The following is a 25,329-nucleotide window of genomic DNA, read 5'->3' as shown; positions in this document are numbered from 1 at the left end:
CTCATGCTGCTCTGTTTCTTCAAATATCAATGATTGCTGGTCCCCCTTTTCTGATTTCAAGGGAGAGGAATATGTGTGTGTGTGTGTGTGTGTGTGTGTGTGTGTGTGTGTGTGTGTGTGTGTGTGTGTGTGTGTGTGTGTGTATGTATGTATGTATGTATGTATTTATTAATTACACACACACACACACATATATATATGTAAAATTAATTAAAAGGTAGGATCAGGTGCCGATATTCAGTTTCCATGATGGTATGTTCGGCGAGGATGCACTGATGCTTGTACCTCAAAAATAAAATAAAACAATTGCACTATTGTAGATGGTCTAAAAACAAATGGCAGATAGTTCTATTAAGCTAAAATATGTGCCCTGTACCAGAATAAAGCCTTAACTTAGGTCACAAGATATATAGTGTGTAGTACTGTCAGTGGCTCCAATCTGTAGTTATCCATCTTCAAATCTTCTTAATACCACGGATTAAGATAAATGCTACACATAGTGAAAGTAAATAAGCAATTATTTAAACAATAAAATAGAACAATTGGCTTAGTACCGTGTCTGGTCATCTCATAAATGCTATTTGTGTAACAGTAACATAAAGGAGTATGTCTGAAGAGGACCTGGGTCTCCAGAAAGTCCACTCCCCAATGCTTCCAAGATGGTCATTCAAAAGGACCAGTTCCACAGTCCTTAAGTCCTCACCAATGCGTTTCTACTTTATAGCAAGCCTTCCTCTGGACCCTAGGGAAGGCTTGCTATAAAGCAGAAACCTGTTGGTGAGGACTTAAGGACTGTGGAACTAGACTTTTTGAATGTAATAGGGTCCAAGATTGTGGAGTTCTGGGATTTCTGCCAACATTTCACATTTTTAAAGCAGCAAACATTTACAAGGCAAAACCATCCTGGGTTTGCCTTGTAAATGATCGGACCCGATTACATTTTTCTGAATACATGACATCTTCTAACATAAAAGCATTTGACGGGAAAGTGTGCAGGAGCTTTGTGGGTACTTGTGTACTATCACGGCGCCCATCGCATCGCAGACCATAAGGCATGCGATGGTATGCGATGCGAAGCGATTGGCACCCGATGGTATACAATATAAAACTGTATACCATTGTATATGGCATACAATGCCATATAATGCGATGCGATGTTAAATTGTATAAGCTCCCTAATGGGGGCTTACAATGTTAAATGCACCCCCACGCCACCCCCACTATGAACGTGAACCCGAAGCGTGGCGAGCGCAGCGAGCCCACGAGGGGCGGTACCCGTCCTCCGACCTTTTCATACCCCCACTATCCACGTCGGTGTGGAGTTGATGTTATATAGTGCAAGCCCGAAGCGTGGCTAGCGCAGCGAGCCCCGAGAGGGGACGCGCATTACTTCACAGGTATTATGCGTGCACTCGCCTCGCTGCGCTCGCCACACTATATAAAATCAACTCCACGCCAACGTGGATAGTGGGGGTATGAAAAGGTCGGAGGACGCGTACTGCTGCGCTCGCCACGCTTTGGGTTCACGTTCATAGTGGGGGTGGCGTGGGGGTGCATTTAACATTGTAAGCCCCCATTAGGGTGCTTATACAATTTAACATCGTATAGGGGGCTTATACAATTTAAAATTGCATCGCAGTGCATCGGGTGTATGCCATGCGATGCGATTAAAAGTTGTGCGACCAAATATCATGGGCGCCGTGCTAGTACACAAGTACCGCTTTGTGAGAGAGGAGCTGTAAACGCACTTGTTTCTGTTGACGCTCTGCTTCCTCTTGCTCGCGTTGCTCTTTTTCCTCTGCAAGTTGTCTGAGCTGTTTTTCTTTTTCCTGCCGCTCTTTTTCTTCCTTCAGCTTCCGCTCTGCCTCCTGCTGCTTTGCTTGCTCTTCTTGCTGAGCTCTTTCCTCAGCTTTTCTTCGAGACAATTCCTCTTTTCTCTTTCTGCAACAAGTAAATGAAGTATAAACACAGGGCACTGTACAACTTACACAAAAGTTTGCTACACTGCTCATTTTCTGGTCTGATCTCTAACTTTTAACCTGTTAATGTATTATGACACAAATGATAATAGACATTTTACCGTTCTTCCTCTTCTTTGTCTCTCTTTTCTTGCTCATCTCGCTCTCTCTGTTCTCGAGCAAGTCTCCTTTTCTCAGCAAGAATCCTGGTGGCTTCCTCTGGATTGTTAGTTCCAGCAAATGGCTTGCCAGGCACGTTAGGTGATAGAATGACTGGTGTAGATGGCAATACTGGAGAATCTTAAATGGAATAAAAAATAAAGCGAACAGAATGAAATTAAAATAAAGCGAACAGAATGAAATTCATGCATGAAATTTGAATACAATGGATTACTGTGCCTACAATTAAGAGCATCAGGAGCTGCAAACATTTTTATAGTAGTATTTTGGAACGTATTAGTTGACTCCAACATTTTAAAGCTAAAACTATTTACATTTATAAGTGATATAATGGGAGACATTTTGACTTAACCTGCCTATGGTGTGGCAGCAGAGGCAGAACTCTGGGAGACAATGGAGTTATCTGCTGCCGGGCTCCAGCTCCCAAGAGGACACCTCTTCTTCTCCCATGAGAGTTTAAATCACTTAATTGAAAGCCACTGATATTGCTTCTGTGGATGAGTTCTGAAACATACTGTATACAGTATGTGTTCTCACTATATAGATTATATATATATATCTCTCTATATATGTAGAGAGAGAGAGAGAGAGAGAGAGAGAGAGAGAGAGAGAGAGAGAGAGAGAGAGAGAGAGAGAGAGAGAGATAGATATAGAGATAGATATTAAGATATTCCAGGGTGTGTGTGTGGTGTAATAAATAATTAAATAGCTAACTGCTTTTCAGACAAACTCTGTGTCTTTATTTATTATTATTGTTATATTTGTTGTTAAGTTATTCGCACATGACACAACTCATCGAATTGAAGGTTTAGCGATCCACTCTTTCCAGTGAAACCTTCGACTAGCATTTTCTTCCATGTCTCCATCGGGTACCATTTTTAACAATTTAAGTGTAAATGTTTCTCATGTGTGTTTGAATTAAAATACAAACCCTTGTCACTGATCCAGTAGCGTGAAACATAGTAACCCTATAGTAGCTTTGGTGTTAATATCAGCATTCCCTAGAGCAAGAATATTTTCTAAGTTTACCCTGAGAACCAAAAAATGACCTATATATTATCCAATACCAAAGGTTTTAGAAATACAGCAGTAGTGTAAAACAAGTCACAAAAGCAAATAATTAAATTTAAAACTAAGCAAGACATCTGTAGCCCTCTTATCATAATGTATAACTTAGTGTACATTCTAGCACCCGCTATCCTTGAAAACCTATGCAGTTCCTCTTCCCTGCCTTGGGTGTCGCTGTCTGCTGTAGTGCTTCTAGCACAGTGTGGCCTGCATATCAGCACTGATATGCAAACCAGACCTGTGCTAGAAACACCACAGCAGACAGTGGCGGGGTGCTAGAATGAACACTATAACTTGTATAAAACATTAGCCATATTTAATAATGAATAATAAAAAAGGAAAAAGAGCAAACTCTTAAAAAATTTAATTGTTATGGTACCTTGCACTGATTGTGCTGTGACGGGACTTGCAGACCTTTTCTCATTAGCATGTTCTACATCTGCTGCCGGTAGATCTTTTGCCATTACAATGTCACTAGCTGTGCAGTCATCAGGTTGTTTTTGTTCCTGCTTTCTCTTGGTATCTTCCTTGCCGTCTTTTTTTCCTGGCCGGACATTTCCAGGAGAGAGGGGACGTTGAGCAATAGTTACCCCTTTGGTAGAACTGTTAGATGAAGCTAGTGCTGACTTACTTGTAATACACATAGTGACTGATGACTTCTGCGTGGGTCTACAAAGCAACCACAATATGGTGAGAAAAAAAAAAACAGCAATAATCCTTAATTATGTTTCTATGGTTCTCTGATAGTTAGGGCACCTTATCAGGTCTCGCTATGTGAGTGTATTGTAGGTTCCTTTATTGTTTTAACTGATTTTTAATATAATATAGTTTTCAGTCACTGGTGATATACAAAAAGACGGCTGTATTAATAAGGCGCATTAAGATATAAGTGCATTGCACTTTGATACTTTTAGCAATGGGCCAAGAGCTCAGTGTACTGACTCACTTAACCCTTGTTACATTACAATAGAATCACACAGTACTCAAACATTAAATATAACATATCTAGCAAATATCACAATTCTCATGTTATAATGTGGAACTTTAAAATGTACAGTAGTATGTACCCAGTATTGAGCATTATATTGAACTTACACTCCAGGCGTAGGAGCAGGTGATTTTGTTTTCAGGATACTAGGGGAGCTCCTGACAATGGAAGCTGCTGGTAATCCATCCCTATCAGTGTCTGGTTTTTCTTTTTTCTCCACCTTCGAAAAAAATACAATAAAAGCATGGTCAGAGGAAAAACAATATGATCTCAATGCTTTAGGTCATGTGAATATGATATGTGAATGTGGATGTCATCTATTGTGTGTGTGTGTGTGCTACAGTTTAGACATAGCCTGCATGATGTAGCCATATGCTTTTTGCATTGATTCATGAATAAAATAATGCAGTAGAACTCCCTTTTAGGATTCCAGGAGCAAATTATATTTTTTTTATTCAGAAGGCTTGTCACCTAGCAACAGCTGGAGTAAGTATCCCAATTATCGCATGAACAAAGTAGAGTGAAAAAGAGGGCACCCCTTCAGGCAGATTATTTTACAGAGCAGACATGGGAGGAAGCTGTATCTGTTGCTTATGGAATCTGTCAGGTGTTAATGCAGGATTCAATAGATGTGTGCCGATATTTCAGGCTGTCAGAAATGTCGGCACACGTTGAATTCTCCCCTAAGTTGGGGGGCATGAAGTATACAAAATTATGCTTAACTGGACATTAGAGCAACCCTAGGTCACAGATTATAAATTCAGTTTAATATTAGCTTATGCTACTGGTCTTTTACTTTTTATTGTAGACATAGCAGAAAATAAATGTGAATGTGAATTGCTCATTAGAGTCTCTAGTAGTTCCAAACTCATGGTCATTACTAACGCCACTCTCATTACCGGGTAATCGTCAGAGCCAGTGGTCTCACTGGATAACACTGACCCCGCGACAGATCACTCAGCACACAGAGCCATCTTGCTGAGCGTTCTGAACGATCTAGCATCACTCAGATATATCGGTGTTTGTAAGGGGTTCAGCCATGAGGCCAAACTTTACATGCAAAATCTATTAGATGCAGGCCCCTCTGGCCCATATTTCAGAGGTGTGATCACAGCTAATTACACACTTAATTATCAAAAGTTGCTCCTAAAATAACGTCCAACAGATGCAGTCTCTCATTCACTTTCCTTTTTAATCTATTCTTGTTCATGGAGTTGCAACCCATTGCTAGACAAATACTTGTCTGTAGTTCAGCAGAAGGGGACGATAGATGTGTCAGACATAGCCTCAAAAGGCGGGATAGTTAATTTATTTCCCATAAAAGTCAAATGAGGCATTCAGACCAGTGCTAAATGTGTAATCACTAAATAGACCCATGCAAAAGGTCAGGAAGAAAGGAATAGCAGTCAATTGAACTGCATAGTGCACCTTAAATCTTTGCCATCTGGAGCTGGGGATGCAGGAAAGCCCCACGCTCCACTGTGGAAATCATTCAGACAAAAACTGCTTCATTAACAGTTCACAATAATCAGCACGCTAAGATCAGGTCTGGTAAATTAGCAGCGGATGTAACCCTCCCTGCTAAGCATGCCGATCAGACCTCCTGGATCCACACACAGGAATCACATCACTGTTGGAAACCACCCCTAACGTGTATTGTCACTACTCAGACTTCGTCAGGGGTCTGAGAAAGTCCAAGTAGTGACGAAACACTTTGGGCGTGGTTCCAACAGTGATGCGATTCCTGTGTGTGGATCCAGGTCTGATCGGCAACACGCTGGAAGCTGTGCGGCTCCGGTTTGATGTGAGAGATGATCACCTGTGCTCCTTGTGATGACAAGCTGTGCATCATATCTTACTTTACGTGTATGTGAGCCTTTTTATTACATAAAGTTTGGTTGATACCTTTGCTCATTGTGTGCTGTCTCCATATTTTTTGCAGGTATGTATGTATATACAATATATAACATACAAAGGTAATGCAGACACTCGCAGCAGGTAAAAGTATCAGTAGAAATAATGCAAACACATCAGGTGTGGAAATGGCAACGTTTTGGGTTCTGGAGCCTTTATCTTGATAAAGGCTCCAGAACCCGAAACGTTGGCATTTCCACACCTGATGTGTTCGCATTATTTCTACTGACACTTACCTGCTGCGAGTGTCTGCATTACCTTTGTAGGTTACATATCCCTATCTGGGGAACAAAGGCACCGCACAAGCTTCATCTCTATATGCGGAGTGCCGAGCAGTTCCGCAACAGTGTAATATATATATATATATATATATATATATATATAATGGGAAGCACTCGCCACTCGTAAATGTGCAAATAAAAAGCTATGTTTTTAATCAGAATTTATGACATCATCATAGCGAATGGATACTCAATGTTTCCGTCCAAACAGGGACCGTCCTCAGGAGTCTCAACTATCACATCAAAGAAATGTACAGGGGCACAGCATAACCACGCAGCAAAATCCTACAGCCGCTGCGTGGTTATGCTGTGCCCCTGTACATTTCTTTGATGTGATGGCTGAGACTACTGAGGACGGTCTTTGTTGGGATGGAAACGTTGCATATCCATTTGCTATGATGATGTTACAAATTCTGATTAAAAACAAAGCTTTTTATTTTCACATTTAACCCCTTCCTGACAGAGCCAGTTTTTGCGTTCCTGACAGAGCCCTTTTTTTCAAATCTGACATGTATCACTTAAGTGGGGATAACTTTTTTTTGCTTTTACTTATCCCAGTGATTTTGAGATTGTTTTTTCGTGACACATTGTACTTCAAATTAGTGGTAAATTTGGGTCGATACAGTCTGTGTTTTTTTGTGAAAAATACCAAAATGTCGTAAAAAAATGGAAAATTTAGCAATTTGCAAAATGTTAAATTATCTGCTTGTGAGACAAATAATCATACCACTCAAAATAGTTAATAACTAACATAGACCATATGTCTACTTTATGTTTCCATCATTATTTCAACTTCCTTTTCATTTTTTTGGACACTAGGAGGCTTACAATATGAATAGCAAATTCTCAAATTTTCAAGAAAATTTCAAACACTGATTTTTTTAGGGACCAGTTCAGTTCTGATGTGACTTTGAGGGACTTGTATGTGAGACACCCCCATAAATGATACCATTTCAAAAACTGCACCCCTCACAGTATTCAAAACAGCATTTTGGAAGTTTGTTAACCCTTTAGGTGTTTCACAGGAATTAAAACAAAGTGTAGGTGAAATTTCAAAATTTCATTTTTTTTGCAGATTTGCAATTTTAATATATTTTTCTAAGGAACACAGTACATTTTACTAGAGAAATGTGACTAAAAATTGATTCCCCCAATTCTTTTGTTTTCATAAATATCCTATATGTGGCCCTAGTGTGCACGTTGACCAAACCACAGGCTTCATAATAGAAGGAGCACCTACTTGATTTTGGAGCCTCCTTTTTATGAGATTATTTTTTAGGCACCATGTAGGTTTCTAGGCACCATAAGATGCTAAAATTTAGGAACCCCCCCCCACAAGTGACCCCATTTTGCAAACTACACCCCTCAGGGAATTCATCTAGGGGTATAGTGTACATTTCAAACCCCCAGGGGTTTCACCAATTGTGGTAGAACTGGGCAGTGAAAATGAAAAATTACATTTTTTTACACAAAAATGCAGTTCTGGCTCAAAATTTTTCATTTTCAGAAGGTATGAAGGAGAAAAAGCACCCCAAAATCTGTGCCCCAATTTCTCCCGAGTACGGCAATGCCTCACATGTGACCAAAAAATACCATTTGGGTGCATGGCAGGACTCAGAAGGGAAGGAGTGATTTTTGGTGGTGGAATGTTGGTGGGTGCTATGTCGCATTAGCAAGACCCCCAAAGCACCAATACAGTGGAACCCCCCCACAAGTGACCCCATTTTGCAAACTACACCCCTCAGGGAATTCATCTAGTGGTATAGTGTACATTTCAAACCCCCAGGGGTTTCACCAATTTTGATACAACTGGGCTGTGCAAATGCAAAATTACATTTTTTACACAAAAATGCAGTTCTGGCTCAAAATTTTTCATTTTCAGAAGGTATGAAGGAGAAAAAGCACCCCAAAATCTGTGCCCCAATTTCTCCCGAGTACGGCAATGCCTCACGTGTGACCAAAAAATACCATTTGGGTGCATGGCAGGACTTAGAAGGGAAGGAGTGATTTTGGGATTTTGCAGCTCAGATTCTGGTGGAATTTTGGTGGGTGCTATGTCGCATTAGCAAGACCCCCCAAGCACCAATACAGTGGAACCCCCCCACAAGTGACCCCATTTTGCAAACTACACCCCTCAGGGAATTCATCTAGGGGTATAGTGTACATTTCAAACCCCCAGGGGTTTCACCAATTTTGATACAACTGGGCTGTGCAAATGCAAAATTACATTTTTTACACAAAAATGCAGTTCTGGCTCAAAATTTTTCATTTTCACAAGGAATGAAGGAGAAAAAGCACCCCAAAATCTGTGCCCCAATTTCTCCCGAGTACGGCAATGCCTCACGTGTGACCAAAAAATACCATTTGGGTGCATGGCAGGACTTAGAAGGGAAGGAGTGATTTTGGGATTTTGCAGCTCAGATTCTGGTGGAATTTTGGTGGGTGCTATGTCGCATTAGCAAGACCCCCCAAGCACCAATACAGTGGAACCCCCCCACAAGTGACCCCATTTGGCAAACTACACCCCTCAGGGAATTCATCTAGGGGTATAGTGTACATTTCAAACCCCCAGGGGTTTCACCAATTTTGATACAACTGGGCAGTAAAAATGAAAAATTACATTTTTTTACACAAAAATGCTGTTCTGGCTCAAAATTTTTCATTTTCAGAAGGTATAAAGGAGAAAAAGCACCCCAAAATCTGTGCCCCAATTTCTCCCGAGTATGGCAATGCCTCATATGTGACCAAAAAATACCAGTTGGGTGCATGGCAGGACTCAGAAGGGAAGGAGTGATTTTTGGTGGTGGAATGTTGGTGGGTGCTATGTCGCATTAGCAAGACCCCCAAAGCACCAATACAGTGGAACCCCCCCACAAGTGACCCCATTTTGCAAACTACACCCCTCAGGGAATTCATCTAGGGGTATAGTGTACATTTCAAACCCCCAGGGGTTTCACCAATTTTGATACAACTGGGCAGTGAAAATGAAAAATTACATTTTTTTACACAAAAATGCTGTTCTGGCTCAAAATTTTTCATTTTCAGAAGGTATGAAGGAGAAAAAGCACCCCAAAATCTGTGCCCCAATTTCTCCCGAGTACGGCAATGCCTCATGTGTGACCAAAAAGTGGCAGGACTCAGAAGGGAAGGAGTGATTTTTGGATTTTGCAGCTCAGATTCTGGTGGAATGTTGGTGGGTGCTATGTTGCATTACCAAGACCCCCCAAGCACCAATACAGTGGAACCCCCCCACAAGTCACTCCATTTTGCAAACTACACCCCTCAGGGAATTCATCTAGGGGTATAGTGTACATTTCAAACCCCCAGGGGTTTCACCAATTTTGATACAACTGGGCAGTAAAAATGAAAAATTACATTTTTTTACACAAAAATGCTGTTCTGGCTCAAAATTTTTCATTTTCAGAAGGTATAAAGGAGAAAAAGCACCCCAAAATCTGTGCCCCAATTTCTCCCGAGTATGGCAATGCCTCATATGTGACCAAAAAATACCAGTTGGGTGCATGGCAGGACTCAGAAGGGAAGGAGTGATTTTTGGTGGTGGAATGTTGGTGGGTGCTATGTCGCATTAGCAAGACCCCCAAAGCACCAATACAGTGGAACCCCCCCACAAGTGACCCCATTTTGCAAACTACACCCCTCAGGGAATTCATCTAGGGGTATAGTGTACATTTCAAACCCCCAGGGGTTTCACCAATTTTGATACAACTGGGCAGTGAAAATGAAAAATTAAATTTTTTTACACAAAAATGCTGTTCTGGCTCAAAATTTTTCATTTTCAGAAGGTATGAAGGAGAAAAAGCACCCCAAAATCTGTGCCCCAATTTCTCCCGAGTACGGCAATGCCTCATGTGTGACCAAAAAGTGGCAGGACTCAGAAGGGAAGGAGTGATATTTGGATTTTGCAGCACAAATTCTGGTGGAATGTTGGTGGGTGCTATGTCGCATTAGCAAGACCCCCAAAGCACCAATACAGTGGAACCCCCCCACAAGTGACCCCATTTTGCAAACTACACCCCTCAGGGAATTCATCTAGGGGTATAGTGTACATTTCAAACCCCCAGGGGTTTCACCAATTTTGATACAACTGGGCAGTGAAAATGAAAAATTACATTTTTTTACACAAAAATGCTGTTCTGGCTCAAAATTTTTCATTTTCAGAAGGTATGAAGGAGAAAAAGCACCCCAAAATCTGTGCCCCAATTTCTCCCGAGTACGGCAATGCCTCATGTGTGACCAAAAAGTGGCAGGACTCAGAAGGGAAGGAGTGATTTTTGGATTTTGCAGCTCAGATTCTGGTGGAATGTTGGTGGGTGCTATGTTGCATTACCAAGACCCCCCAAGCACCAATACAGTGGAACCCCCCCACAAGTCACTCCATTTTGCAAACTACACCCCTCAGGGAATTCATCTAGGGGTATAGTGTACATTTCAAACCCCCAGGGGTTTCACCAATTTTGATACAACTGGGCAGTAAAAATGAAAAATTACATTTTTTTACACAAAAATGCTGTTCTGGCTCAAAATTTTTCATTTTCAGAAGGTATAAAGGAGAAAAGGCACCCCAAAATCTGTGCCCCAATTTCTCCCGAGTATGGCAATGCCTCATATGTGACCAAAAAATACCAGTTGGGTGCATGGCAGGACTCAGAAGGGAAGGAGTGATTTTTGGTGGTGGAATGTTGGTGGGTGCTATGTCGCATTAGCAAGACCCCCAAAGCACCAATACAGTGGAACCCCCCCACAAGTGACCCCATTTTGCAAACTACACCCCTCAGGGAATTCATCTAGGGGTATAGTGTACATTTCAAACCCCCAGGGGTTTCACCAATTTTGATACAACTGGGCAGTGAAAATGAAAAATTAAATTTTTTTACACAAAAATGCTGTTCTGGCTCAAAATTTTTCATTTTCAGAAGGTATGAAGGAGAAAAAGCACCCCAAAATCTGTGCCCCAATTTCTCCCGAGTACGGCAATGCCTCATGTGTGACCAAAAAGTGGCAGGACTCAGAAGGGAAGGAGTGATATTTGGATTTTGCAGCACAAATTCTGGTGGAATGTTGGTGGGTGCTATGTCGCATTAGCAAGACCCCCAAAGCACCAATACAGTGGAACCCCCCCACAAGTGACCCCATTTTGCAAACTACACCCCTCAGGGAATTCATCTAGGGGTATAGTGTACATTTCAAACCCCCAGGGGTTTCACCAATTTTGATACAACTGGGCAGTGAAAATGAAAAATTACATTTTTTTACACAAAAATGCTGTTCTGGCTCAAAATTTTTCATTTTCAGAAGGTATGAAGGAGAAAAAGCACCCCAAAATCTGTGCCCCAATTTCTCCCGAGTACGGCAATGCCTCATGTGTGACCAAAAAGTGGCAGGACTCAGAAGGGAAGGAGTGATATTTGGATTTTGCAGCACAAATTCTGGTGGAATGTTGGTGGGTGCTATGTCGCATTAGCAAGACCCCCAAAGCACCAATACAGTGGAACCCCCCCACAAGTGACCCCATTTTGCAAACTACACCCCTCAGGGAATTCATCTAGGGGTATAGTGTACATTTCAAACCCCCAGGGGTTTCACCAATTTTGATACAACTGGGCAGTGAAAATGAAAAATTACATTTTTTTACACAAAAATGCTGTTCTGGCTCAAAATTTTTCATTTTCAGAAGGTATGAAGGAGAAAAAGCACCCCAAAATCTGTGCCCCAATTTCTCCCGAGTACGGCAATGCCTCATGTGTGACCAAAAAGTGGCAGGACTCAGAAGGGAAGGAGTGATATTTGGATTTTGCAGCACAAATTCTGGTGGAATGTTGGTGGGTGCTATGTCGCATTAGCAAGACCCCCAAAGCACCAATACAGTGGAACCCCCCCACAAGTGACCCCATTTTGCAAACTACACCCCTCAGGGAATTCATCTAGGGGTATAGTGTACATTTCAAACCCCCAGGGGTTTCACCAATTGTGGTACAACTGGGCAGTGAAAATGAAAAATTAAATTTTTTTACACAAAAATGCAGTTCTGGCTCAAATTTTTTTATTTTCAGAAGGTATGAAGGAGAAAAAGCACCCCAAAATCTGTGCCCCAATTTCTCCCGAGTACGGCAATGCCTCACATGTGACCAAAAAATACCAGTTGGGTGCATGGCAGGACTCAGAAGGGAAGGAGTGATTTTTGGATTTTGCGGCTCTGATTCTGGTGAAATGAATGGTGGGTGCTATGTGGCATTAGCAAGACCCCCGAAGCACGGTGAAATTATGAACCTAATAATCCATAGATGTGTGGTATAATTTAAAACACTCCTTTATACATAGGCCGGGTTTGTCGGGGCAAGTGTCACGCTGGAAAATAGTTTGCTTTCTTATTCCCTTTTTATAGCAAACTTTGCACCTTTTTTGTGTCCTGCCCTTTTTTCCAGTGGAGGGGATTTCATCAGGAAAATGCTGTCCTGGTACAATACGGGGGCCAGTACTAGAAGTACTGGGGCCCTCTGCCTGCTGGTTCCCAAATATTAGGCCCTTTATGACTTCCTCTTGAAAGTGCATAAATGTCCCCCTCTGGCCGGTAGAACGGAATAGCACGTAAGCGTTATACAGTGCCATCTGGATGATATACACGGCCAGCTTCTTGTACCAGATTTTTGTTTTCCGCAGGGCACTGTACGGCTTCAGTACCTGATCTGAAAGATCCACTCCGCCCATGTACCTATTGTAATCCAGGATACAATTAGGTTTTGAGGTGTGGGTACTGGTACCTCGTACAGGGACGGAGGTGGTACTGTCTCCGTGAATTGTTGTCAGTATAAGGACATCCCTCTTGTCCTTATATTTGACCAACAACATATTTTCGGTGCATATTCCCCTGCTTTCACCCCTTCTCATTACTTGGGCAATGTGCGTTTTTGGGAGGCCTCTCTGGTTCTTGCGCACAGTACCGCAAGCTGCTGTACCTCTTGAACCAAGGGCCTTAAACAGGGGGATGCTAGTGTAAAAGTTATCCACATAGAGGTGATAACCTTTATCCAGGAAGCGGTGCACTAAATCCCAGACAATTTTTCCACTAACACCTACGAGGGAGGGGGGGCATTCTGGCGGTTCAATTCTTGAATCCTTCCCTTCATATATCCTAAACCTGTGAGTGTACCCTAAGGTGCTTTCACACAGCTTATACATTTTTATGCCATACCTTGCCCTCTTATTGGGAAGGTACTGGCGGAATTTAACCCTTCCTTTAAAATGTATAAGGGACTCGTCTATGCAAATGAATTTATCTGGGATGTACATCTCTTCAAATTTGGCACTGAAATGATCAATGACCGGCCTGACTTTGAATAGCCGGTCAAAGGTGGGATCATCTCTGGGTGGGCACTGTGCATTATCGTTGTAATGCAAAAATTTAAGGATCGTCTCAAATCGAGCCCGGGTCATGGCCATACGGTAAAATGGGGTGCTGTACAGAACATCTGTACTCCAATATTGCCTAATTTCTGGCTTTTTTACTATGCCCATATGAAACACCAGACCCCAAAACGTCATCATCTCTACTGCATCTACAGGGGTCCACCTAGCAAATGATGACGTGGGGTTTTGAGCAATAAACTGCTGGGCATATAAATTAGTTTGGTCCACCATTAAATTTATAAAATCATCAGAGAAAAATAATTTGAAAAAGTCAATTTCTCTGAGACCTGTGGAATCAAATTGGATTCCTGGCATGGCCAAAAACTCAGGAACCCGGGGCTCAAAATTGTCTGGTGGTGGGGTCCATACGAGATCAATTATTGGGGGGGGGGTCTCAGCTGCTCTACGGGGGCGTCTTTGAGGGGGTCCCTCATCACCAGAGGAGGAAGAGGAGCTAAAGACGAATCCTTCAAATTCCCCGCTTGCCTCACTGGCTGTGTCAGAGTCAGAGGCAAGCATGGCATATGCCTCCTCCACTGAATACATTCTTCTGGATGACTGGGATGACATTTGGGATGACATTTGGGATGCCATTTTTATTTTTGTGTTACTGGTAGTGAAATGTTTCAACACGTGTATAGTGTAGGGGGGGGTACAAACTTTATTTCAACCCGGGGGGTATGTAGTGTGTAGTGTGTATGTAGTGCAGAAAAAAAAAATACTTTATACAAAAAAAAAAAAAATTGAAGGGGTTAAAAAAAAAAAAAATTGAAGGGGTTAAAAAAAATAAAAAAAGGTCCTGCGCCAAAAATTGAGCACAGATGTTGGTCAGTAACGTCCGTCACTGAACAGCGCTCAAAGGCAACAGGAATTTGATAAAAAAAAAAAAAAAAAAAAGATCAACCCTGTGCCGAAAAAGCTGATCAGTGATGTACGTCACTGTTTAGCGCACAGTGGCCACAGGACACCCACAAAATCACAGTGTGTGTAAAAAAAAAATTAAAAAAAGACCCCACAGCACCCACAAAAAAAAAAAAGGTGATCAGTGATGCGACACTGATTACCAGTGAGGGGCAGCAGGTGCACAACCTTTGGTGCAACTGACAGTGCAACTGGCAGCAACTGACAGGTATATATAAAAAAAAAAAACCTCTGCACCCCCAAAAAGTTGCTGATCACCTCAGATATAGTGATCAGCACAAAAGGCGGGGGCAGCAGACACAAAATTTAGCACTCTATCACTCTCTGTCACTATCTCTCTCTATCTCTCTATCTCTCACTATCTATCACTCTATGACACTGCAGCAGCAGCAGTGACAGGTATATATATATAAAAAAAAACCTGCGCCCCCAAAAAGTTGCTGATCAGTTAATTTATACTGATCAGCACAAAAGGGGGGGCAGCAGTCAGTTATATAAAAAATATATAGCACAATCTGTCACTATCTCTATCTCTCTATCTCTCTCTATCTCTCTCTATCTCTCTATCTATAACTATCACACTGCAGCAGCACAAAATATAGCACTCTCTGTCACTAGGCCTCTCTATCTCTCTCTCTCTATCTCTCTATCTATAACTATATCACACTGCAGCAGCACAAAATATAGCACTCTCTGACACTATCTCTCTCTATCTCTCTCTATCTAACGCTATTACACTGCAGCAGCACAAGTTCACAACACAGGAAGTCACAAGTAGTAACAGGATCCAGGAAGCATCCAGCGTACTACAAGCAGTGATGAAGCAGTGATCAGGCAAGGTATTTGCAAGGATCAGGTAAGTATTTTGCTCGGTTCAGGTCAGTATACTGCGGCAGCTGGGCACGGTGACCGCACTGCACGCAATTCCAGACCGGAATGGCGTCTGCAGTGCAGTCACCGTTAGTTTAAATCCCCCTCCATGGCTGTGATTGGTCCGTCGGTCCGACGAACCAATCACGGCCTTTGGGGGCGGGCAGGGTGAGGTGGGGTGACACCAGTGTCACCCTTACACCCCGCGGTGATTGGTGCTGTACTTTACAGCACCAATCACCTCCGATCCCGTGTCACCGGCGAACGTTATTCGCCGGTGACACAGAAAACGCTGTGAATGGCTGTTCACACTGAACAGCCAATCACAGCGATCGCCGACGGGGGGGCGGCATCGCAGCCCCCCCCTGGGCATGCACGGACATGTCTGCTGTCAGGGACAGCAGACATGTTGAAACTGTCACCGCGTCTATAGACGCGGTGACAGTTACAAGCCATGACGTACATTTACGCCATGTGTCGGGAAGTACTTCCCGACCATGACGTAAATGTACGTCAATTGTCGGGAAGGGGTTAAATTGGGAATTTTCCAGCATGCGACTACCAAAGAAAAAGATATTCACGATAACTTTTTGAAGAAACACACACACAATTGTTCTTTGACCCCCAATCCCACAATCTGTCTTTGAAAATATTTATGAGAGTAGTGGATGAGGCTGTACAAAGATTTGTTTCAAATTCCAACATAAAAACATTCCAACATTAGCCAGAAGGAAGTGCAAGCTCTAAAGACATTGTCCAATAACACCAACTATACGCCCAGCCGATAAGGGTGGGGGTATCGTAGTGCAGGATACCACCACCTATCTTCAAAACTTGGACATCCTTCTGCAGACACCAAAACATACAGGAAACTACAGGTAGACCCTACCAATAAGTACAAAAAGGAACTTGATTTGATACTCAAACAAGAACTGTTCAGCAAAATGGTGTATTAAACTTTAAACACAAGAATTTCCTGTAACTTTTACTTTTCTGGTCATTTATACCATTACAAAAATTCATAAGGACACACAAAATTCCCCTGGCAGATCTATTATTTCTGTCAGGGGTTCCTTGTTCCAACCCATCTCACAATGTTTGTATACATTGGTACAACCGTACATAATGGCACAAAATTCTTATTTGAAAGACACTACCCAATTGCTCATAAAACTATCAAACATTGCAAATCTCCCTGACAACCCTGTTTTATGTACTATGGATGTAAAAAAAAAACTGTACACTATCATACCACACTCACAAGCAATCAATGCAAAAAAATTTACAAATTCAACTTCAGTGCCCTGGACATTTCTCTTTACCTTGAGTTATTGGAACGGACTTTAACCAGAAATTATTTTTAACACAATGGATCATATTATTTGCAGTTAACTGGTTGTTCCATGGGTTCTAATGTATCTCCATCACTCGCCAACATTTTTATGTTTGAACAAGAAAATTATCACAGTTCAAATATTATTTTGTACATGCGTTATATAGATGACTTGCTGTTAATTTGGGCTGGTACAACCAACCAGTTGGAAACAATATAGGAAAACATCAACTTCAATAATATTCACTATCTAAGTGCAAGCTATTCACTATCTCGACGGGACAATATCCATCACAGAAGGCGTAATCTCTACAACAGTATACAATAAAGATACAGATAGAAATACCCTATTGGAACACAGCAGTTTCCATGCACCAGTGTTGAAAAAGGGCTTACCCAAGTCTTGATTAGGGTGGCCCGTATAACCAGTGACAGGTCCCAGTTAAGCTGCCCATACACGTACCAATTACCCGGTACTTTTTGTGCTAAAATAGCATCGCATCCCATGCACAACATATGCACAACGATGCTATTTTAGCACAAAAAGTACCGGGTAATTGGTACGTGTATGGGCAGCTTTAGAGTCAAATCTAGACTCTATAATTGAAAAATTTAGGACACGAGGCTATTACATCAACTTGTTACAACGCCATAAACAAATACCCAGAATACCCAGAAGCCAGCTTTTGCAAAATAAAGGTGAAACAGCATTTGAAAAGGTCCCTTTTGTCACCACATACACTCCGGCAAGTCAGGTGTTACCTAGAGCGTTAAATGCAGTGTGGCTGATCGTTGCAAGTGACAAATGGTTACCTTGCTTTAAAAGGTAAGAAAATTATGCCTAGCTACCGAAGAGGAAGGAATCTACGAGACATATTGGTTAAAACCAATATAACTAAACAACCCGTCAATCCTCTGTTTGATGTACAAAGAAAAAAACCAGGGTGTTACAATTGCCCTACATGCACTACTTGCACACATATGGATGCTGGCCATTCATTTAAACATCCCCAGACAGGCTATTCATACAAAATCCGACACATACTCAATTGTAAGTCACAATATTTAATTTACATTATTACCTGTCCCTGTAAAAAAATGTATGTGGGCCAAACTATTTGAACCTTTAGGGAATGCCTAGCCCTACACAGGTCGGCTATAACAGCGACCTTAAAGGGCAAGGACATTAACAAACCAGTTGCCTATCATTTTAAAGAACATGGACATGCACTATCCAATCTGCGATGCATGATAATAGATCATGTCCCCCCCCTGGCACGTGGTGGAAACAGACAAAAATTACTTAACCAACGTGAATCGGAACGGATTTATAGACTCAACACGCTTGCAAATACTGGCCTCAATGAATAGATAGCATGGAACGCCTTCATATTTTAAAACTTTTGCAATGTTGTTTCATTTTTCATTTTTTTGTTTATTTTTGTTTATTTTATGTCTGCATTTTTTTCTTCTCCTTTTTTCTTTTTTATGCATTTGTTAAAACATTTTTTTTTCTAGAATGTATATTTTGATTACCATTTCCATCAGGCCTTCGGGTATCTAGACACTATAAGATCAACAGAGATGCCATAGTTTCAATAAACTTTTATAGTCAATATTGCAGTAGATGTTACTATATGTCAGAAAGTCAGTGAGGTATTTTTTGCATCCAGCTCCCTATATAGAGGCTATGGTGAGCCAATAGGGACCATATAAAATAATAGGATTTATGGTCTTACCTTGATAAATCCCTTTCTTTGAGTCCATAGGGGGCACAGGAGTTCACGCTGGGTATGAGAGGTGAGGTAGCAGAGCGTGCACCAAAGGGTTACAAAAATGTACCCAGCATGCTCCCTGCCTCCCTTCTCCCTCATAACCCGCCCCCTGACCCTGGGTCACCAGTTTCGTTAGCAAGCCCAAGGTAGGAGCAGAGCCAGAGAAGAAGGAAGAGCAAATGCACACCCACATAGCATACAGGCCCTAAAGCCATGGAACTTTCCTACATAGGAAGCCCCGCTACCAGGTGCATCTGGGAGGGCGTCCTGTGCCCCCTATGGACTCAAAGAAAGGGATTTATCAAGGTAAGACCATAAATCCTATTTTCTTTTTCGTCCACTAGGGGGCACAGGAGTTCACGCTGGGACGTCCTAAAGCTGTCCCCTCACGGGTGGGGGACGCTCCTGGACTGCGGAAAGCACATGTCTACCAAACTGTGCATTAGCCGATGCAAAGGTATCAAATGCATAAGACCTAATAAAGGTCTGGGAAGAGGACCAAGTAGCCGCCTTACAGAGCTGTTCAGCCGAGGAGCCTCGATTAGCAGCCCAGGATGTACCCACAGACCTGGTAGAATGTGCAGTAATCCCCTCCGGGGGAGTAATCAGTGCGGAAAGATACGCTTGGCGAACCACTGATCTGAGCCATCTCGCCAAGGACTGTTTGGAAGCGGGCCAGTCTCTTATTGGCCCCATAAAACACAAACAGTGAACCCGACTTACAAGTTGACTTAGTCCTGCGAAGATTAATCTGCCACGCACGGACTACATCAAGAGAAGCTTCAGCTTCAGAAGAACCTGGAAAAGAAGGCACCACTATTTCCTGGTTAAGGTGAAACTCAGACACCACCTTTGGATGAAAATCCAGTTTGGTACAAAGAACCGCCCTGTCCGGGTGAAATACCAGAAAAGACGGTTTCCATGATAATGCACTTATGTCAGACCCCCTTCGTGCTGAGGAAATAGCCAACAAGAAGCCACCTTCCAGGATTTCAGATCCACCTCCTCCAGAGGCTCGAAAGGAGACGATTGAAGTGCTCGGAAAACTTCTAAAGAGGGACACCTCAACAGCCAGCCCGTCAAAGCCAGGCGACTCAAGTCCGGGTGTCGGAATGGCCCCTGTGAAATTAGGTCTGGACGCAGAGGTAGACTCAGAGGAGAGGCTACCAACAGGTTCCATAGATCCGCGTACCAACCTCGACGGGGCAAATCTGGGGCCACTAGGATCATCATTCCTCCCTCCTTCCTGAACTTCCACAGAAGGCGAAGTAGGAGTTGAAACAGGGGGAATGCGTACACTATCTTGCCGACTTAAAAAGTCTGCCTCAAAATTGAGAACCCCTGGGATGAAGACTGCAGAGATTGCAGAAATCTGCTTCTCCGCCCACCTGAATATCTTGGAGACTTCTTTTATCGCTCCTTTGCTGCATGTCCTGCCCTGCCTGTTGATAAAGGCCACAGGTGTGGTGCTGTCGGACAGGATCTCTACAGGGCACCCTCGGATGAGGGACCCCAACCTCTGAAGAGCCAGAAGGATTGCTCTCAATTCCAGGAGATTGATCGGAAGGCGACTCTCCTGAGCCATCCAGCGACCCTGAAAAGATTGAGAATTGCAAACCGCTCCCCAGCCCCGTAGGCTGGCATCCGTGGTAAGCAAGACTCAGGTTGGAATCCAAAACGGGCGGCCCTGAGACAAGTCGTCTGTCTTTAACCACCATGTGAGAGACAGGCGAACCTTCGGGGGCAGTGTGATCAATTGACTCCTTAGACGAGTATGATCTCCTGTCCACTGGCTGAGAGTGTAAAGCCGAAGTGGGCGCGAGTGAAACTGTGTATACTCTACCATGTCGAAGACACCACCATACACTTGTGTACTGAGACCCTTCTGTGACCTATAAGGGAATGAATCTTCCTCTGAAGGGAGTGGATCTTATCCTCTGGAAGATATACTTTCTACAACCGAGTGCCCAGCCGAGCTCCCAAGTGAAGTGTCCTTTGGGAAGGAGTAAGAAACGATTTCTTCCAGGTTATCCTCCAACCGTGAGATAACAGAAGTGTAATCACGACCTGCAAATGACTCCGTAGTAGGTCTGGGGACTTTCCAAAATCAGTGGGCCGTCCAGGTATGGAATCATCTGAACCCCCAGCCGGTGCAGGTGTGCAGCCCTGACCGCCATCACCTTGGTGAACACCCTGGGAGCCGTAGATAGACCAAAAGGTAGCGCCCTGAACTGGAAGTGTTCGACCCGAAGGGCGAACCTCAAAGTGCTGATGTTCCTGTCGGATGGGGATGTGAAGTATATCTAGCGAGGCCATGAAGTCCCCTGGCTCCAGTGAGAGAATGATCGAACGCAGGGACTCCATGCGAAACTTCGGCACTCGCAGAAAAATAGTGAGCGACTTCAGATTCAGGATAGGATGGTGAGAGCCATCCAGTTTGTGAATCAAAAATAGGGTGGAGAAGAACCCCTGACCCCTCTGCTCCTGAGGAACTGGAACAATGACGTTCGAGTCCAAAAGAGAGCAGATGGAAAGCTGTAGCACTTGTCGTTTCGCTGGGTCCTTTGGAAGACCCGTGCAAAAATAACACTGAGGAGGGGGGAACCGGAATGTCAGGGCATAGCCCCTGGATACCACCTCCCTGACCTGTTTAGCCACTGGACGTCTGGTAGCCCAGGGCTGCTTGGTGCAGGGCTTGGCTCCCTTAGTGGATGAGGAAAATCTAGAGGAAGGACTAGTGCCGTCGGACAAACCTCTCTCCACCTTGCCCGCCCACTCAGACACTGCCTTGGCCACCCATGACGCGGCAAGCGTGGTACACCCAATGGCACCTGCCTGTGAAAAGCAGTCCTGAGGAAATTCTCAGAGGGTTCCTTCAAAGATGAAGAATCCGAAATGGGCAGTACTGAAGCGCGAGCTAATCGCGCAACATGATCATCCGCCAGGGGAGGATTTTCCCACTTAGCCCTCTCTGTGGGAGGAACAGGTTAAAAAGTAGTAAGTCGCTTGGAAAGCTGGAACTTTCTAAACGGTTGAGACCACGCAGTCTCCAATAAATCCTCCATGAGGGCCGAAGGCGGGAGCTGGGCCGATACTTTCTTAAGACGCTTAAAAAGCAGGTCTTTACTTTTAGGGGCAGGAGCCTCATCCTCCCTCTGGAGGACTGCCTTAACCTCCTGCATCAGAGACTCTACCTCCGCTGAGGACAAAGTGTCATCGGCCCCTGCGGATTCCGCCACTGAGCTGGAATCCGAATCGGAACGCAGAGAACCCGGATCGGGACTCTGCTGCCTACACTGCCTCCTGGAATCCCTGCCCGCCCGAGTAGCCGTCAACCCCTGCACAGATTGTGCAAAGGATTGCCACCAAGGGGGCTCTACATAAGCAGGAGCTGCCCCAACACTGGTGCTGGCCACTGCCACAGGGGGCATGGGCACAGGGGGCAGGGGCGCAGGAGTTAAGGAGTTGACAAGCGGTCAATATGTCAATACCTGAGTCAAGGTCGAAGCCCAGGCCGGTTCCTGCTGTGAAGGCAGCAGAAGATCTGCTTCAAGGGCCAAACACCTGGAACAGATATCCTCCTCCTGCCGAGAGAGTATGTCCACACATACCCTACAGGTATGCTGCATCGGAGATGGAGTCTCCTTGCCAGGTTTCGCCTTAGGCATACTGTCCATGATAAAAGACAAAAAACACCAGCAGTTACAACACTGACACCCAAGCAACACACTTGCAGCCTTACCCACAAAGCTTAAGCAAAGCCATTTGGTATGGGCAGATAAACTCAACAATTCAGCAAGCTGAAAGGGAGACACCGTATATGCAAAGCCAATACTATGAATGGTGACAGTGTTTCAAACTTTCATCTCTTCCAATGATATTGGAAGGAAGACAGCATCAGAGTACCAGCCGCAGGAGAGGATAAATACCACAAACACCAGGCTCCAGAAGCAGGGTGTGGGGGGAGAATCCCAGCAGCCTCCATCTCTAAACCCAGCAAGTGCCAGAATGGCTGCTGATTAGGACCTTAATGAGGAGCTGGGACACCTGGGGCCAAAAATATATATATATATATATATATATATATATATATATATATATATATATATATTTGTATTATTATTATTATTTTTTTTGGGGGGGATTGTGGGAGTACCCGGAGGAAACCCACTCAAGTACGGGGAGAATATACAAACTCCGCACAGTTAGGACCATGGTGGGAATCGAACCCAGGACCTCAGTGCTGTGAGGCAGTAATGCTAACCATTACACCCTCCGTACTCCTACAGCACCTGGTGTTCCTATGTGGTCACCCACTCAAGTACTTACCAGGCCCAATATACAGCATTAGCTGTAGATCCCAGGCTGTCTTCAAGCTTCCAATGATATTGGAAATAAGACATCCGCAAAACTCAACAATCCAGCCAGCAGCAGGAGAGGAGAAATACCACACACACACACCAGGCTCCAGGAGCAGGGTGTGGGGGAGAATCCCAGCAGCCTCCGTCTCTAAACTCAGCAAGTGCCAGAATGGCTGCTGATTAGGACCTTAATGAGGAGCTGGGACACCTGGGGCAATCCTACATCACCTGGTGTTCCTATGTGGTCACCCACTCAAGTACTTACCAGGCCCAATATACAGCATTAGCTGTAGATCCCAGGCTGTCTTTAAGCTTCCAATGATATTGGAAAGAAGACATCAGCAGAGCTCAACAATCCAGCCCGCAGCAGGAGAGGATAAATACTACACACACACCAGGCTTCCAGGAGCAGGGTGTGGGGGAGAATCCCAGCAGCCTCCGTCTCTAAACCCAGCAAGTGCCAGAATGGCTGCTGATTAGGACCTTAACGAGGAGCTGGGACACCTGGGGCAATCAGAGAGCAAGCCTCAGCACTTCCCCAGGGGTGGGGGAGGGACTAACCTACAGCACCTGGTGTTCCTATGTGGTCTCCCACTCAAGTACTAACCAGGCCCAATATACAACATTTCCAATGTGTATGGCTGTAGGTTCCCAGGCTGTCTAACCTCCCCCTCAGGCATCAACCCCCGGGACATAGCCTGACTAATTGTCCCTGGTGATCTAGTGGAAAGGTGGAGCAGTCCAGACCCCCACTGCCTGCCCCCCCGCTGACTCCCATACAAACGGGGGGGGGGGATCGCTGCTAGACGCGGCTCCCTGCAAGCAGGGAACCGCCGCTTACCTGCCCGGGGACGGAGTGCAGCATGCGGGAGCCTCCGAGAGAGGGTCCCGCGACGGAAGTCCCCAGCCCAGTCGCCAGCGCTGCCGTCGCCGCCGCCGAGTGATGGAGCTGCGCTGCCGGTGATTCACTAAAAGAGCACCCGCCGCAGCAGCTCTAACCCATGGCTGTTCTAACAGCCGCGATAATGGTGCTGCTCTCTCCTTGGCACCAAAGAAAAAACTGGTGACCCAGGCTCAGGGGGCGGGTTATGAGGGAGAAGGGAGGCAGGGAGCATGCTGGGTACATTTTTGTAACCCTTTGGTGCACGCTCTGCTACCTCACCTCTCATACCCAGCGTGAACTCCTGTGCCCCCTAGTGGACGAAAAAGAAAATATGTATTTTTCCAATAGACCCATTTATAACACATTTTGTTTTCTTAATATAGCAAAAGTAGCATTCACTAAGTTTGGTTTAAGCATTTTTGTGTTCACGTACAATCCAGCAGGTTTTAAACGCTGGTCTTCTCTTCTTCTATTATTTATTTATTAACCCACAGGATGCCCGAGTCTAAAGTGGCATGCAAGCTTCTATCGTCACAGACACATCAGGGATGGGCCGCGGAGCAGCAGCGGTCAGAAGCAGACCTCACAGACCTGCAGCACGTCACACAAGGGACATGCTTTTCAAGGAGGTCCTTAGCTGAAGTGGAGCGCAAGCTTCCAAGGTTGCTTAGCAACGGCCACACCAGAGAGGGGATGGAGCGGCAGCAGCCGGAAGCTGAACTCACAGACGCCGGGACTCCTGCAGCACGTTACACTAGAGATATGCTACTTAAGGTAAGATTATTCACTTCTGATTTTTTTCTGCACAGCACTTTATTTATTTTGTATTACACGTCCTGAGGAAAATACTTAGTTCTTGAAACGTCGACATGGATAACAAATTTATACAAAAAATATTTTTGTATTTAACCGTTGGAGTGCCGCCTGCCTCGTTATTGCATCAGTGATCCAGTGAATATTGATACTTTAAGGAAGGCACCACGGGATATACATTTCATCATCAGCAGTGCCGAACAATCACAAGCAAGCACATATATATATATATTGTTGTAGTGAGTGCTGGGCCCCATGTGTTTGTATTTACTAGAGTGTGTGGTCACAGGCCACCGCACCCCACCCTGGGATGTGAGTGCTGTTTGCACCCCATTCCTAGGAATGGCGAGTGTGTTGGTACTTCTGTGTCTCTCTCTCTATATATATATATATATATATATAGATATATATATATATATATATATATATATCTATATATATATATATATATATCCTTTATAAATCCAATGCACTCACAGTTTTTAATGAATTCCCTGATAGGGACTTAGGTGAGAGATCGCATTATTCTCCTATATTTGAGCGCTTAACCGCACATATA

At 44.0% G+C, this 25,329-nt stretch overlaps 1 protein-coding gene across 5 annotated transcripts in view; it reads right to left on the bottom strand.

The window, feature by feature from the left end:
- Window positions 1-25,329, bottom strand: part of MAP7 (microtubule associated protein 7) — a 181,561-nt gene that overhangs the window by 23,559 nt on the left and 132,673 nt on the right. For 4 of the 5 annotated variants that reach the window (XM_083176626.1, XM_083176625.1, XM_083176624.1 and 1 more), the window contains exons 9-12: window positions 4,302-4,414; window positions 3,586-3,875; window positions 2,081-2,258; window positions 1,749-1,941 (exon numbers count right to left, since the gene is read on the bottom strand). In XM_083176626.1, coding sequence (XP_083032752.1) covers window positions 1,749-1,941; window positions 2,081-2,258; window positions 3,586-3,875; window positions 4,302-4,414 — 774 coding nt within the window. The remainder of the gene's footprint in view (window positions 1-1,748; window positions 1,942-2,080; window positions 2,259-3,585; window positions 3,876-4,301; window positions 4,415-25,329) is intronic. The other variant, XM_083176627.1, reaches the window with a different exon arrangement.

Source organism: Crinia signifera, chromosome 3 (assembly GCF_055691185.1).
Source record: "Crinia signifera chromosome 3, ASM5569118v1, whole genome shotgun sequence".
In the NCBI taxonomy this organism is placed as follows: Eukaryota; Metazoa; Chordata; class Amphibia; order Anura; family Myobatrachidae; genus Crinia; species Crinia signifera.
The sequence above is the reverse complement of the archived record's forward strand: the minus strand, read 5'-3'. Positions and strand labels throughout refer to the sequence as shown.